Genomic DNA, 17,390 nt, shown 5'->3' with positions numbered 1-17,390 from the left:
GTTACCTTGAACTCAGTATCCCAAGACAGGCCTTGGAATTAAAATTCTCCTGCCTCAGATTCCCAAGTACCTGGAATTTCAAGCCTGCACCAATGTGACCTGGCTGAGGTCTGAATGTTATCTAACTTAATTCAGAGTTCCACTCTTAATATTATAGTCAGTAGCCTCTTGGAATGAATTCTTTTGACCAGAGATTAAATGCATCCTGTTCCTAAATGCAACCAGGTCTACACCTGTGCCCAATGCTTAATCCCCTACAATAAGGCTATATGGACCAAAGAATGACAACTGACATTATTTTGACACATCTTAAACCCCAACATGTGATCCATGCACGAGTATGAAAATTTGTTTACATATGTAAATCAGGAACACCTCAGAATAACATCTCCTCCTCACTTATTTCTGTATCCCACTACCAATGGATTCATCTTCAAATAATTTGACCATTTAGGTCTCAGGAACCAGTTAGCTACACTGGACCAGTTCAGGACTTTCCTCCCAATGCATCTCAGACCCAGCCCAGCCACCTAGTATTCAATGGAGTCACTATATCAATGTGACTCTTGTGTGATGTTCCTGATAAGGCTTAATTTCTACAACAAGGAATCACACAAATTATCATAAAAATGAAAAAGTCTTTCTATGAGAAAGGAAGAGATGCATGGTCTTAGCATAGTGGGGAACAGGGCATGAGACTGTACTGGTTAGTTTTTGGCAACTTGAAACAAACCAGGGTCATCAAGGAAGGAGAGACCTCTACTAAAGTTCTGCTACCATTGGACTGGCCTAAATGCATATGTAGGGGCATTTTCTTCATTCCTCATTCATGGGGGAGGGCCCAGTTCACTGTCAGTGGAGCCATCCGTGGGCAGGGCTCCTGGGTTGTATAAAAGAGCAAAGTGAGCAAACCATGTGGAGCAAGTGTTCCTGCACAGTTCCTGCGTCTGTTCCTGCTTAAGTACCTGCCCTGTCTTCTCTCAGTGATCAACTATGATCAGGACATAGAGGTCAAGTACACCCCTTCCTTCCCAAGTTGCTTTCAGTCATGGTGCTTATTGCAGCAACAGACATGACACTAGGAAAGGGACTTGCCATGCCACTGGCTTATTTCTGGACGTAAGCATCCTCTAGGGCATTCACTGTCTGCTTTTCACTTCATGGCTGCACATGTATGTGCTAGGTTTTTGTACCATGTCAACTCAATTTCTCTGATAAACTACAATCATCATTCTCTCTCAACCTGAAACTAAACTCAACTGAAATGAGAACATTTGCAACTCCTTGAATTTTCTCATTGTACTATTTTCCTTGGGGATACATTTTAGTAGATGTGTTCTACTTTTAACAAGCTATATAGACCTACTTTGATATACGTATAGAAAGTACAAAACCACTAAAACTTAAGGGGGTGGGAAGATGCCCCTTCGAGGGGGGTGGGCAAAGTATTTACTGTACAAACATGAAGATCTGAGTTTGGATCCTTCAAACAGATGGAAAAAACTGGGTGTGGTAGGTAGTTCATGTCTATAACCCCAGCACTTGAGAAGACAGAAGCAAGAGGAATCCTGGATGCCCAACCCCCACCCCTGACCCTGGCCAGCCTGGCCCATGTCTGGGCTCAGGGAGAGACTTTGTCTCAAAAGCTAAAGTAGGGAAAAAAATATCTAACATCAACTTCTGGTCCCTACATGCATACACACACACACACACACACACACACACACACACATACACACACACACACACACACACACACACAAGTTCATGAGCATTCATACAGGCACATATACCCAGATTAATAAATGCACACATATAAATATGCACTCACATGTACATCACACACACAAAAAAAATTTCCAGTATTGTTCATCAAATATAAAACTACTTATAAAAAAACAGAGTTTGGCTAAAAGGCATTTTTTTTTCTGAGGCAGGGTTTCTTCATGTAGCCCTGGCTGTCCTGGAACTCTCTTTGTGTAGACTAGTCTGGCTTCAAACTCACAGATATCCACCTGCCTCTGCCTTCATAGTGCTGGGATTGAAGGCATGCAGCACCACTGCCTAGCTAAAGGTAAGTTTTTAATGTGGAGTTACCACTTCCTCCTGAAACCCCACAAAGATATACACATTAAGAAATGATACTCAAAGTTTAATGACTTGATCTTTAGAAATGCTAAAATGTCTGGATTATGTCACGTTTTTACTATAAGAAACTAGCTAAGAAGGAAAATGAACAGCTTGTAACTAAATGTATACTAACTTCGATGAAGGTATTTCTTGAAAAGAGAAAGTTGGGGCTTGGGGGTGTGGCTTAGTGAGTACTAGTGTGACATAGTGGTGCACTCAGGGCAGTGGGGATGGACAGATCCATCAAGTTGAAATGGCAAGTTCTAGAGTCACTGAGGACCCTGTCTCAAAGGAAATAAGATAGAGTAATAGTTAATGAAGTCAATCTATGACCACCCACACATATATGTAAATGAATAGAAATGCACACACAGAAATATACACTGTACGCATACAAAGAGGAACTTGGAAAACTTAGATATATTTAAGCAGCACTTTGTCATTCACAGTGACAGCCTTGGATGGGAAGACAGCACTTGTGAACTTTACCTTGTCCATGGACCATTTATCATGGGAATGTTCTGCATATTTGTTAATGAAGTATTCCAACTTCTCGGGAATTGTAATGCTATAAGAAAATAAAGGAAAAGAGTTTGGTGTTTTTACAGAATTTATAGGCAATTGCACTCATGTTTATTCACAGATGAGTAATACTCATATTCCATTCACTCATAATTGTTAAAAAAGAACTGTTATAACAAACAATTGCTTCTACACATTTCCAAACAATGTAAGTCAAGCAGATCAGGTTCTATCTACTCATCTCAAACTGAGACATCATTTATTGGGTTAATATTAAAAAGTAAATGTAATAAGATATATGTTAGTTAAAATATATTCAAAGATGAAGACAATAGATTATACAAGAAAAGGAAAACAAACCCAAACAAGTACTCAGTAAGTCTGAAAACATGCTTTACTTTTATACTTTTTATTTGGAGTAATTCTGTCTTTTTAAACTGTGTTTGTTCAAACTTTGAATGAAAAATACTGTTGATTTTTTTATCTGCCTCATTTTAAAGTTAATTTTATATAATTAGTTATATATTTAGACTTTATGATATCAGTCCTCCATATAGACAACATTACAAAGTTACTAATTGGCGGTACAGGGAAAAGTAATTATCATTATGCTTTATCATTTGATAATATTTATTCTTGATTCCTTTCTTGTTTCAATGAATATTTATTCCATTCATGTCCAGCATGTGCAATTGATGAATGCGTCTGCTCATAAATGTTAAACCATTTGGATATCAAATGTATCTATGAAGAGAGAATTGAATACACATTCTACTCCTGAGTAAATACAACTCACTAGAGCAGTTAACTTTGAGCATTGAGTTCTAAATAAAACCCCACATAATGAAATGATTTTCTGATCTTTGTCAACAAAGTTATCAGTTAGTAACTGACAAATACATACTCAAGAAGCAATATTATTTTAAAAAAATTCATACCCAGGTAGAAATTACTCAAACCACCATGTAAACGTATAATGAAGAATTTCCCTAGGAAACAAGCCTAGGTAAATTAGCATGCAAGCCCAACACTTGTTAGTTATTTGGATACACCCAAAGCCTGATGCCGCTCTTCTGAAAACCCTGGATTATTCTGTACATGAACAGACCAGAGACTTACCTATGCAGACTGTGACCCTGTGATGTTTTGGTGACTTACTTTGAAAGAGATAAAAAGGACCAAGCACATAATCCAAATACTTAGGAGTGGACTCTTTTCTCACAGGACTGTCATGTAATATCAAGCAAGTATACTTTAAAAACATTCTTCGGTTAATAACATCACTGGGTTGATACTCTAATTGATTTGGGCAGAAAAATCAGCTGGGAGCTTCCCTGAAACCTCAAGGTTCAGTCTCAGACTGATTCAGAAGTGCTGGCTAATAACTTTCTAACTCGTTTTACCAAGTTACCATGAAACAGAGAACTAAGAGAAGAGGCAGTTTTTCTTGCAAATTAAGAGTTGTGGTCCTAATTGAACTTCAAATATATGAAGCACCCATATATCTCAATTGTATGGGAATCTAAATGCATGTATGAAGCTTGGTAGAGATCATATATTTGATCTTTACATAAGGCTTTCAATTTTGTCCACATCTGACAATATGCGTAGTTCTTTGTGACTTGATATTTCTCTCATCTCTTTGTGATGTGTGATATTGTCAATGAAACCAGACCTTGGCCAACTCACTGTGATGGGTGAAATGATCCTGTCACTCTCGGGAACAGTGACAGTTTGGAACTATCCTCAGGTAAAGATGCTAGGTAGGGGTAGATTGTGGCTACTGATATACATTTCAGTTAATTTTTCAACTAAATAAATCTCATTCACTTTGTTGAGTCTCCTTCTTCTGAATAACATGGCTATCCACTGAGACTCCTTCTTCAGCAGAGAATACCCTAGAGGACACATATCTATTTCTGATATTGGTATATTCACCATTATTTTTACTGCCATCTGATAAATTCTAGGGACTCCTACTCAAAGAGGGCATGTACCAGAGAAAGTTCACTTCAGTACCTTATTCAATTTCAGACTTCACACATCATTTACAATAAAAATCTGCTGCAATAGAAAGAGTCCATACTTTGAGGTATCAACAGGTTGTGGGTTAAAGTTCCCTTCAGAATCCATGGATGACTGTTTTTCCATCATACTGACATAGTTTGACTCCATGTAGTCTGGAGGTAAAGCTCCCGCAACTGCACTCAGGCAAGGCAGGGCCAGTTTGAAAAGTTCTTGTTCATATTTCTGGGAAGAGAACAACAATGGTAAACTATTATCCATGTGACTCCTGCTGTGACTTGTTGATGAATACACCCACAGGCTCATGTGTTTGAAACTTCATTCCTAATTGGTGACACTATTTTGGAAAGTCATGGGACCTTTACAAGGTAAAGCCTTGGTGGAAGAAGGTCACTATATGTACATATCCCTCTCTCTCCATCTCTTGTCTACCTCCCCATCCCAAGTTTCCCGGCTGCAGGTCTCACTCTGCCTATTACATCTTCCCTGATCCTATGGACTAAATGGCTTCTGGAACTATAAAGCAAAACAAAGACTTTCTCCTCTAACTTGTTTTATGCCAGGATATTCAATCACTAACACCAACCAACCACATGCCTGATTTCCTACATTTCTCTACTTCTTTAATTTCAGAAACAGTGTTATGATCACACAGAATATGTGACAATGTTGATTACTAAAGATCAATGTATCATGTGTTCTCAGCATGTACTATTAAGAAAGAAGGAAAACAAAAGTAAGTAACTTTCCATTCTTTTGCTTTGTTGAAAAAGGATCACATCCTATAACTGAGACCTAACTGGAGCCCTTATTATCCTTGACCTTGAGATCCTCCTGCCTCAGCATCCTCTGTGTTGAGAGTATAGGTATTCGCCATCATATGTGACACTATTCAGGTCTTGATTAGTAAACACATTAACCCACTATAAATACCAACTTACAGAGAACCTAAGGTTTTTTGTTGCCTTATCAATACAGATAAATCCCCCAGATAGTCAGTTACCTTTTGAGACAAAGCATCAAAAATGCCCCAAAATAATTTTCTTGATAAATGAAGTTCTTCTTCGGAGGCAGCACCAAAGTTGCCCCACCCTCCAGGTAGGCAGTAGTATTTCCAGCATCTTTCATAATGATTGGTCAGCAGCTGCATGGGAAAGTAGTCATTAAGTTATCAGTGTTTCCATTCCTCATCCATGGCATTCTGAATGCTATGGTATGAGGTTCATGGAAGGGAAACTCTCAAACTCATGTGAGTATTTGGAGAACAAAATTACTTGAATACTACATTTCTTTCAAATTGAGCACTGATTACAATACAATGTGTGGACCAAATTTTCAACTTTTAAAATGTATCCTGAGGTAGGCTAGAGAGATGGCTTAGTAGTTAAGACCATTTTCAGCTCTTGTAGGAAGCCCACATTTGGTTTCTAGCACCTACATCAGAGAACTCATTTCTTACTGCACTTACATGCACTAAATAACTTGAAGTTATTTAGATATTCATATATCCCAGAGTTCTGTGCCCTTTAATTTCATTTATTCACAATTATGTGAACTGTTCTCTCCTGAACATCATACACAATTATCTCTTAGAGTCCAGAGATACTGAATGAGAACCTTGCTTCTGTGGGTATTTTTGTTTCCTCTGACTTACCTATCAATTATGATGATGTCAGACTTTAAATTCTATAAGTAAACTCTGAAAATTATTCTACATTTGTTTGGTACCTACAGGTGCAGTCTTTGTTCATTCCAGTTTCTACTATTATGAATGGATCTTTCAGCTATTTGGAAGCTTTTTGGAAAATTTATCTGTGATCTATATCTGCCAAATTTATAGATCAATGTTAGAGAGTCTATGACCCTGCATTGCTTATTTAAGGCTCTCTCTCTCTCTCTCTCTCTCTCTCTCTCTCTCTCACACACACACACACACACACACACACACACACAAACACACACACACATTGATATATATATATTCCTAAGAGACATATGATTAGTAACAAGAAGTCAGTCCAAGAAAACAGGGACCACATAGTGCCAAGAATTTCTTACCTTAAGGGGCATTTTTGCGTGCTCATTCAACAGTGGAACATCAAATACCAGCCTTCGGAGTAGGTGTTGCATCATAGAAGGTCTCAGTTGGCTGTTGGAACAAGGCAAAATTCAAGACTCACACATTCATATATCAGACTGTAAAAATTAATTTTGGATATACACATATATTTTCATAATAATTTCAAAGGCCCACATCATAGAGAAAATTGGCATAGAGAGTCACGCACTTACCCACATATAGAGAGTAGGCACACTTCTATGGAGTCTCGCTGAGCTTTGGTGAGGGAGCATCCCTTAGAGAGTCTATATACAGTATGTAGCAGAGAGTCAATGAGGGAAGCATGGTGCTCCGTTCCAGCAAACAGGGGAGCACATCTTGTTAACAAAGGCAGGACAGCTGTGCAGAGGTACCTATTTAGGGCCAAGGCCATGTCTGTAGCACTTAGCGCAGCCTAGAGAGGAAAGAGACAACACAGCCTTGTATGATCAGCAGAGGACTCAATGCATTGCCTGCCACACAATCTCCCTGTCTAGAAACAACAGGAGCATGGACATCTGGAATGTAGTCCTTAGATCAATTTTTACCCATGGCTCATGTGATTTTCATCACTTAAAATCATCAACAGTTTACGGAAGTAGATGCAACATCATCTATCTTCTCAAAGGGAAATTCAAGTTCAAGGTAAGTTAGGCTATGATAATATCATCTCCACTCACATTTGTGATGGTAAGCCTGAACTTAGAAAGAGGTCTATCCAACCTCTAGACACCTAAAGAAATTCTGGAGGGATACTGTGAGTTTGATCTGCAGCAAGTCTTGCTCTAAAAAGACTCAGACCTGAGTAGGATGGGAGATAGTGGAAGATACCAGTGAGCACTTCCTTGGCATAAGAGATGGAAATGAACATGTTTGTATAACTGATCTCAGATCTGGACATGGATGCTGAACTCAACTGACTAATGTCATTCATACTTCTACTCAGGGCTACAAGTGTCAATCATCAGGAATCCACAGTATCACTATATTGACATTTCTACTCTTCAGAATGTCAAAGAAGATGGAACTTCCAGATTTCTTAACTCAAGACCTAAGATCAAAAGGGGCTCCTTTAATTGGTAAGTAAGTAAATGAGTTAGTATGATTTTTATGGAATTTCATGCTCTACTTTATTCCACCATTTTTCAGATACCAGTCTGACACCAGTAATGGCCGATCATCCATGGAGCCACCTAACGTTCAGGGTAGATACTACCCAATGAGTACTCAAGAGAATGATAATCCAGGGTACCCCTGTAACTGACAGAACTAAAGTGACCATTCAACTACCTTAGTACTTACTGCTTTCAACAAACAGCAAAGGCATGTGGGTAAATCTATTTATATAGATATTATTTTATTTTTTGTACAAATGTATTCATGTATATATGTCTGTAAGCACTTGTGTGTGTTTCTGTGTGTGTGTGTATATGTGTGTGTGGAGGGGATGTGGTGAGGCAAGAAGTCATTATCAGATGTCTTCCTTAATCTCTCTTTATCTTATTTTTTGAGACAAGAAATCTCACTAAACCTAAAGCTTTCTGATTCAACTAGACTAGCTAGCCAATAATCTCCAGGAATCATACTGTCTCTACCATCCAGCGCTTAGATTTTTACACACACACACACACACACACACACACACACACACACACACACATACCTAGGTTTTTTTTAAATCTTGGGTTTACAGATAAACTAAGGTCTTCATGTTTAAGTGGCAAGCACTTTATCAAATGAGCCATCTCTATATATTTAGGACAAATAAGATAATGAACAGACATTTAATAGCTATCCCTATGACCTCCCAAGTTAAGCATAGATCAACGAACCTCCTGTCTCCCACTGCACTTTATCAGATTTCTAGCCAGCCCTCTGTGGCAGGTAGTTTCACTAGTTAATGAATTTCCTTTGGACAGGGGCTGTTTGATTTTCTCTTTACTCACTGCTGGCCTGAAACCAACACAGGTGTGCAGTGAATACTGGTTGAGATTGAGTGGATGAGTGAGTCCGTAGATATAGACCTCAGAGTCAATGGTACAAGTTCACTTTTCTTATCATACCGTGTCTAGAGAGGCAGCAGCTCGAAGATCTGGCAGAAAGCCAACTTCAAGGAGATGGAGGAGGAAATCTTGCACCTCAATTCCATAGACCCTGTCAAGGAACAAAACCATGGCTGCCTTGTGATCTGGGCAAAACCCCGCGGACATGTCAGGCTCCACCACCTTCCCATCTACAAGAGAGAAGGTGACATGTTGGTGTCAATGGCCTGGCCATATGTGGGTTGATGACATTTGGCTTTTGCCAACCATGTCATGTTCTAAATAAATTATATTAATGAAATGTTTTCCTGTTTTACTACCCTCACATAATTGTGTGCTTGGCTGGTAAACTAAGGTAGTGCAATCTGAACCCAAGGTCATATAGATGTCATTTGGGCAACTGTTCACTTCATATTTGTAAAGGCATAGTATCTGGCAGATGCCAAGAAGAAAATAGAAGGCATCAAATAGACCTGGCAAAATGTGGAGTGGATACCATGAAAAGTTAAATAAAACCACAGGCCAAGCCTGGGGGCACATGCCTTTAATCCCAGCACTCGGCAGGCAGAGACAGGTGGAAGTCTATGAGTTAGAGGCCAGCCAGGTCTGCAAGTGAATTCCAGAACAGCCAGGGCTGTTACACAGAGAAACCCTGTCTAAAAGAAACTAACTACCTTAATAAACAAACAATAAGGAGCACATTCTTCTACTCTTGTCAAGGGCACATCCCTTTAAACTTATGTGATAATAAGGGTACCTTTCCACTGCTATGGTTCAGGATGATTATGAATGAAATAGCATAATAGTGAATATAGTTGCAAAATCAGCATAAAGTGACAAATCAACACAATGAAACCAGCATGGATTTCATATAAAATAGACTTCATTAATCACAACATATAAGAGTCATGTCATTTTCTCTCTCTCAATACTCAATGCTTGAAGCCTATGTAGACCAATGAATCCCTTATAATAATTCCTTAAGTTCAGAGGTTGGAGACCATTAGTATGAAGAATTATGGGACTGAGAGACAATTTAAAATCATGGGGAGCCTATTGATCTCTTTTAGATCATAAGATAATTAAGCCAAACTGGTCCTGGTAGCACACAGTAAGAGTCTATGAAAGGTATCACAGAATTTTTCCACAGGGATGTAATGTTGAAGGAAGCAGAGTCAGGGAATGAGGACACATGATCATCACTAGATCCAGATAGCTTTTCACCTTTAGCCAATGAACAAATAATATTCAAATAAAATTCAAAGTTGATACTCACTAGTTCCTGGTCATTATTATAAAAATATCTAATATAACTAATATTATATCTGCTTTATATTGTAAGAAAAATAGATTTTAGAGTTTAACTCTGCTGGGAATATGATAGAGAGCATTCCTAGATGATAGATCTGAGTGGTAGAGCTAGTAGAAGTTTCTAGAAGACAACTCAGATTCTGCATTTGTCTATACAGCTGAACAGGCTATTTTAAGACCATATTTCCTGTCTCCATGAAAAAGCATGAGTTTTTAAAACAGAGGTTGTCTGATCCCTGATATGAAACCAACCACGGGGTCTTGACTAGTCTCAAAGACAGACAGGAAGGAGGCAGTCTGGAAATCTGGTAGCTGTGCCTCCTCAGTATCAGATGCCCCCTTCTCATTCTTCAGAATGAAGAGTTGTTGTTCCCATTGTGTCAAAAACTTATGTGCCAGAATATCTCCTACACCAATGAGGGGTCTGCATTCTCTAAGGGGCTTCATGACAATACCATTTGCTTTGTGGTTTTACTACCTCTGGGAACTTTTCTGAAGGACTGTGAGAAGAAACACCCTGAAAGGGTGCCAGCCTACCATGACCATGGAGATGATGATAGTTACCTGATATCACAAATACACAACCTACCTCATAAATATCTGTAATGTGGTCTTGTGAGTTCTACCGTGTGGGTCCCTGTGATCGAACTCAGGTGCTCTGTGGGCATTGATTTTAATATAATCACAACTGCCTGAGGTTTAAAACTCACTGGTGTGCTACCACTGCTATTCCATTATCACCACCTCCTCAAACACATAGGGCACAATGCAGTAAGGACCTGCCCACTCCTGTATGTGAGCAAACATCTGACTGGATGGAGGTAGGAGAGGGGATGCTAAGCACTGATGAGATTTTCATAAAGTACTGTCCTCCCAGTTCTACAGAGTGCACAGGATGGATGCTGGTCTTACCTTTGGCTATTGTTGGCATCTGAAATGCAATGCTGATGACACCCACCAAGTCTCCCAGTGGAATCAGGGATCGCAAAATAGACCTGATTCGAATGGCTTCTCCCTTTCCAGCATGAATCAACTAAACAGGAAAAGGATAAAGCAACTTTAGAACTAGTTGTGGACTCTATCTGTAGTTTTGTTATATAATTTAAACTGTGAGAATCCATATATACAGCAATTGTCTGTCCCAAACATGTATAAAGCTAACCATCTCTCATAAACTGCCACCTCAGGCATACAGGTGGGCAACCACAGCTTATAGTTCCCATAATCATGAAGAAATACTGGATTACATATACTTCAGTCTAGGTCACCTGTTTTCCAATAAAGTTTGTAGTTTTTTTTATAATGTTTGGGGTACAAGAACAAACTGATAACCAGAAAACTCTATGAACAATTGCCCTTAAAATTATATATACTCAACAATAACCAGAGAAATAACACAATTAAACAGCCACTATTCTAAGCCACTGAAATTATGCTAATATTTATTATGTATTTAGTCTCTTTCTTGTCTTAGGAATTAATTTTATATCCACCCATATTCTGTCTTGGTTCTTGGAGGAAGAGGTCAGTTTACAGGAATCCTGACATTCCATTTAAGAAGTCTAGCTGAGGAAGTTCCTATGGTGCCAGTAGATCAGAATAGTTAAGAATCTCATTCGGTTTCTGAAATAAGCCACCCATCTCTAGAGCCAGGACCAGCATTTGTTATATTGACCACAAGGCAGGAAAAGCAAATGATATTCAAGGCCTAGTGGGAAGTTCAGCTAATGACTGTAAAGATGGTAGAACATCAGTAGGGACAAGGTAGGAACGGTGAGCCCTCACTGGTCTGCTTTAGTGTTCCCAGACCCTTAAGATGGCAAGACGATAACACTCAAAGCAACTATGTATTATAATTTGTTTCTTTGTTCCTCTGATCTTTTCTCTATGACAAGCAAAGGTACAAATTGCGTGGGCATCCATGTTTTTGGCTGCCACCACCTCCAGCACACACATCTTCCATCATGCCTTCTGAGTTACCAAAGTGAGAAATCATGAGTAGCAGAGGCTGACTTTAAAACAAAACAAAAAAATGATTCCAGGTTTTCTAATATTCTAACTGTTCTCTAGTCTGTGATTCTTCTCTGGTTTCAACAGAGGAGAATATCACGTAGATTTTATCTTATGAGTTTAAAGGAAAGGCCTTTAAAGAGCTGAAAACCAACATGGGCACCAAGGGCAGGGAAATGAAATGCATTGCAAGCCACCCGCTCTGGCTTCATGTCTATCCCAGCTCAAAAATAGATTTGCAGATTAGTTTATTATTTTAGCATTTCATAGTGCTTCTAATGTGCCAATCATATTCACCCCAATTTCATTCTGCGAACTCCCTCTGATCCCTCGAACACATCTCATTCACAAATACACATTTGCTTAAAGAATTAAGAACCAACCTAACCGAATTTGTGCTGTCCACGTGTGCATGGGTGTAGGACCATCCACAAAGACATGGGGAACCTACTTGGCAGTTCCCAAAGAAGAGTGACCCTTCTTCCCCTAATAGCCATTAACTGACAGTGGCTCATCAGCTAGGGATGGGGCTTCAGGAGCCTGGAAGCTGTTATAGAGAACTACAGCTGGTCACAGTGCAGAGAGCAAGTGACTCTGGAGTCCCCACCCCAAAACTGGACATTTGTAACACAAGCTTTATACTCAAGACTTGGGGAATAGTGTAGAAAAGGGAGTAAAAGACTTCTGTGAACCAGAAGACCAAGAGGCTGGTGTGAAATCAGTTTGTCTAGATACAACAGGCCTGCTATCATATGCTCCCTCAACAACTATGTCTGCCTTACAGTTTTAAAATCAATACTGCCCATCTGTACTCAAGTAGAGATAAGCATTATACAAAAGGTATCAGGGATTGGTGGAAACAGTGGATTTCCATCAGAAGAAGAAACCATGCAGGGAAAACATATTCTCTTCTTTGGAGGCAAGGAGGCCACATGAGTTTTAAAGACATATGGGTGAGTAAATATTCTATTAATGACTTGTACTGACAATCTCATTACCAATTTTTATAGCCAATGGGACATTTCCAACTAAACAAACACTCATTCAACAGTTAGGCAGAAGCTATTGTTTTTAATGGAGCATGAATATTACTAGTTTGGGATGCTGCTGTGAGCCCTGCCATCATGATGTTTGGCACTGATGACTGTGTCAAGATTGCTGCCCTCATGCCCCCAAACAGACTCACGTGCATTTCAGGAGCACAGCGACCAAGCAGGTCAATCAAAGCTGCATAGAAGGTCATGATCGCGTTCCCCATGTGGATGGTATCATCTTCCTCCTCTTCTGTATCACTTTCGGGGAATTTGTCCCAAAAGAAGCAGAAAGTAAATGAAGTTGCAGTGCTCAGAGGAAAAAGGATAGCCTTTTCCTACCAGTCCTTTCACACTTCTCAGAATACCAATGATATTTTTTTTCAAACAAAATAACAACGCATTAAGGATCAGAATTGAGACTCATTATCAAGAGCACATTGCAAGGGCAAGTTAAGATTCCTGACACGGGATAGGCAGAGGATCGCTCATTGGATGGATCCTGATCATTTCCTTCTTTTCAGGCTTAACGTTTTAATGTTCTTTTTTGTATATGAGCATGTGCATTTGTGTTTGTGCACACAGAATGAGGTATCAGATCCCTGAAACACGAATTGCACACAGTTGTGAGCTGCTTGATTTGGATACTGAAAGCCAAACACAAGAGGGCTCTAGAAGAATAGCAAGTGCTCTTAACCACCAAACCATCTCTGCAGCGACTTGCTTCTTTTTTTTTTTTCTGTTAATCTTTTGAGCTGGTGTACAAACAAATAGCTTTTGTTATGATATTTTCATATTTGCAACATTGTGCTTTTTTTTCAGATTTATCCTCCTATCACCCTGCTCCCTACCCAATAGTCTCTTTTCACTTTTATGCCATATATAAAGAAATGCATATACATGTACAACATATATACACATATGCAGCATACATATATGTGTGAATGGCACTCATTTCTAATGACAGAAAGCATATTAACAAAAAATGGTGGAAAGACTATTGTGAAGCAAGTTTATGAGTGCTTTTCCAAGTACTGCTCAAGTAAAGAAAGGGTAACCAAAGACACCACGTATGATAACATATGTCACACCCCATGTATACTGCTTTGTCAAAAACAACATTTAGAAGAGTTGTTTTATGTATTCACCTATGGTACCAATAACCTTACCCTCACTCCATCAACCACAGACAGTCTAGTTGTTCCTTTCACTACCTCCAAAATGTTCTCTTTCTGAAAACATTCCATTATCTGGCTGATAGAATGCACATGTGAACAGTCCTCAGGGTCTATGTCTTTCCTTCTTGGTAGCTTGAAGGAAGTGTCTTCAATTGAACTCAAGAGTCTGCAGAGTGGCAGTGAGTTGCCTTGTAGGTGCACAAGGGAGGTCTCAAACTTTTGTGTGTACACAGGCTAGCATCATCCTGTTCTGAGATCCCAGTATGTATTTCTCTCTATGAAGGCAGCGAAGAACTACATTAACCATTGTCTTATGGCCTGTGCTTCCTGTCTGTGGAAGAAATAGGGTTCCCTTACTTGCAAGTTTGTCCCCTCTGAGCCTTATACTTTATCTTTACAATTGCACTAAGAGTGTAGGTGCATGACCCCCTCAGAAAACATTTACCCCCACAGATTAGAAACATGCCCATCAGCATTGCCTTACAACCCTACTAGACGAGCATCAGTGTCTTCTGACACACATCTCTCTCCAGTACATTACCCAAGCATTCTGCTCCTCTGAATTATATATGTTTTCCTTGCTGTTACCATCATAGTCAGGAAATGAGTCCCCCATTTCCTTACTAAAGGTCTCTCTCTCTATCTATCTTATAAGAACAATAGAAACTCATCTTGGGAGGCTGGATCAATTGTTCAGCAGCAAAGAAAGCTTACATCACAAGCATAAGGACCTTGGTTCAAATCACCAGGACTCACATAAAAATCCAGGCATGGTAATGTATGCCTGTCACCCCAGGGTTGGCAGAGGAGCAGATTCAGGAAGGTTGTTAGGGCTTTTGAGCTGCCAGCCTAGTTCCTAATTCAGTGAGTGGCTCTGTCTCAGAGAATGAGGCAAAAAGTGACAGAGTAGGACAACCAATACCTCCCTCTGGCCCCTGTACATAAAAGGATATATGTGTTCACACACACACACACACACTCAGATACTTACCTCTGATCATCTATACTGTACAGGTATGGCCAACCTATGGCCTATAAATGTGAACAAACACTTTGTAGATGACAACATCATTCTCCAATGTCAACGATACAGGTTTTTGAACTGTGTTCTTTGTCTATCTAGCCCAAAAATACCTACAAGATGCATGTCCTAAGTCCACACAATGTCTCCAGCTTATTTCCTGATTTATTCAGTCTGTGCTACCAGCCAACTCCCCACTCATCGAAGACACTCAGTTTTCAAGGGAGTACTCTTCAGTGACAGACAGTGAAATAATAAGTAACAGAATGTCATCTACACACTGTCAACCTTAACAAGGTGATATCATTTGCTAAGGGTGTGTACAAGTATACCTACAGGGTTTTGCTGGATCCACTGGTCGGAGAGGGGCCATCTCTAGAAGGATCCTCGGCTATTTTTATGGCTTCTTCCATGGCTGCAAGGAGACCATTACCACCTTCTCCTCTCAAGGCAGGACCAAAGCACTCGGGTCTCCGGATGAGCAACCTCACTACAACATTTGCATTCTCTTCCACACTCTCCCCTGCAGTCAAAAGAGGAATATGAACAAAAGATAGGCTTTCAGGGTACCACCGTGTATCATAATCCTTTCTCATTTAAAGAAATAGGTATACCTCAGAAATATACTATAATAGTACATTCAACTTTTAAATTACATTTATTTATTGGGGATGGGGTGCTCAGGTCACATGATACAGGAAAGCCAGAAAACAACCTTCAGGAGTTGTTTTTCTTCTTCTACCATATGGGTTTCAGGGATAGAACTCTCATAGCCAGACTTGGTGACAAGCACTTTACCCGCTGAGCCATCTTACTGAACCATAAATTCAACACTTAGCCCACATCACAACTTCTATGTGTATTGTTATGGTCTACATACCAGATGATCCTCAGAGACCTACATGTCTGGATACCTGTTCCTGACAATCTTGAGAGACTGGAAGATGACTGGGATTTGGGGCCTAGCTGGCTATTACAGGCTGTCAGCGAGAGCCTTGAAAGTTCTACCTCTAGCTGTATCTTAGCTCTCACTCTTTACTTCCTGGTTGGTGCCACACAAGAAGCTGCATTGCAAATTCGGACCAACCAAGGACTAAGCCATTGCAGCCAACTTTCCTGCAGTGATGGGCTGATTAAGTTCTTCCCTCAAGGCACCTCTGTCAGGTATTCTAACACAGCAATGAAAAAAGTGACAGATGTACACACTAAACAATGTAAGTTACTTCCTTTAATAACATTTTCCAGGTAAAGCAAAATATTACAGAGACAAACTATCTGTTAAGGGAGAAGATATTGTAATCCTAACCCTTAAGACCCAACTGCAAAAATCCAGAAGGTAAATACAGATTTACAGTTAGACAATAAAAAATATTATCCACATTAAAAAATGTAGTATGGGTTACTCCTGTGGAATGAAAACTACTAAATAAAATATATAACTTCTTACTTTCACTTTCTTCATGAAATGCTATGATGAACATTTACTTTATTTTCATTTAAAAATATTAATATTTACTTAAAATTTTTCATATCTACATGTCTGTGTGCTCATGTAAGCACAAGTACCCAAAGAGGTCACAAGAGGATGTCAGATCTCTTGGAGCTGGAGTTACAGGCAGTTGTAAGCTATCTCTTATGAGCACTGGGAACTAAACTTGGGTCTTCTACAGGGGTAGATTAGTGACCCTAACCACAGAGCCATCTCCCCAGCCTCAGAACCCTTATTTTCAAAGTTTTATGACTCTGCCAGTGGTTGTATCCTACCGTTACAGAAGACTGCAAATCTGAGAAAGTCAAGATATCGCTCTCCTTCAACTGGATTCCACCCAATGTCTGGATAACCCTTAGACACCAGCATCTGACAGCTCTGCAGACCACAGCCAGCCAGATAGCGAACTACCTACAAACAAAGGATGAGTGTAAGGGGTTAGCCTTCACTTGAAACAAACATGAGCCTATACTAAGTCTGGTGAATGGGATTATCCAATGGTGGTTTGAAACACATACATTTCATTTCTTTAT

The 17,390-nt window shown here is 39.6% G+C and overlaps 1 protein-coding gene across 1 annotated transcript in view; it reads right to left on the bottom strand.

Moving 5' to 3' along the window:
- Ryr2 (ryanodine receptor 2) overlaps positions 1–17,390 on the bottom strand; it is a 424,465-nt gene that overhangs the window by 145,062 nt on the left and 262,013 nt on the right. Inside the window, exons 46-55 of the mRNA XM_028769855.1 lie at positions 17,133–17,268; positions 15,705–15,891; positions 13,325–13,430; positions 11,041–11,161; positions 8,839–9,008; positions 6,970–7,190; positions 6,736–6,826; positions 5,681–5,821; positions 4,739–4,902; positions 2,620–2,698 (exon numbers count right to left, since the gene is read on the bottom strand). Coding sequence (XP_028625688.1) covers positions 2,620–2,698; positions 4,739–4,902; positions 5,681–5,821; positions 6,736–6,826; positions 6,970–7,190; positions 8,839–9,008; positions 11,041–11,161; positions 13,325–13,430; positions 15,705–15,891; positions 17,133–17,268 — 1,416 coding nt within the window. The remainder of the gene's footprint in view (positions 1–2,619; positions 2,699–4,738; positions 4,903–5,680; positions 5,822–6,735; positions 6,827–6,969; positions 7,191–8,838; positions 9,009–11,040; positions 11,162–13,324; positions 13,431–15,704; positions 15,892–17,132; positions 17,269–17,390) is intronic.

Source organism: Grammomys surdaster, unplaced genomic scaffold (genome assembly GCF_004785775.1).
Source record: "Grammomys surdaster isolate TR1022 unplaced genomic scaffold, NIH_TR_1.0 194, whole genome shotgun sequence".
Taxonomy (NCBI): domain Eukaryota; kingdom Metazoa; phylum Chordata; class Mammalia; order Rodentia; family Muridae; genus Grammomys; species Grammomys surdaster.
Note: the sequence above shows the minus strand (reverse complement) of the source record. Positions and strands in the feature narration are given on the sequence as shown.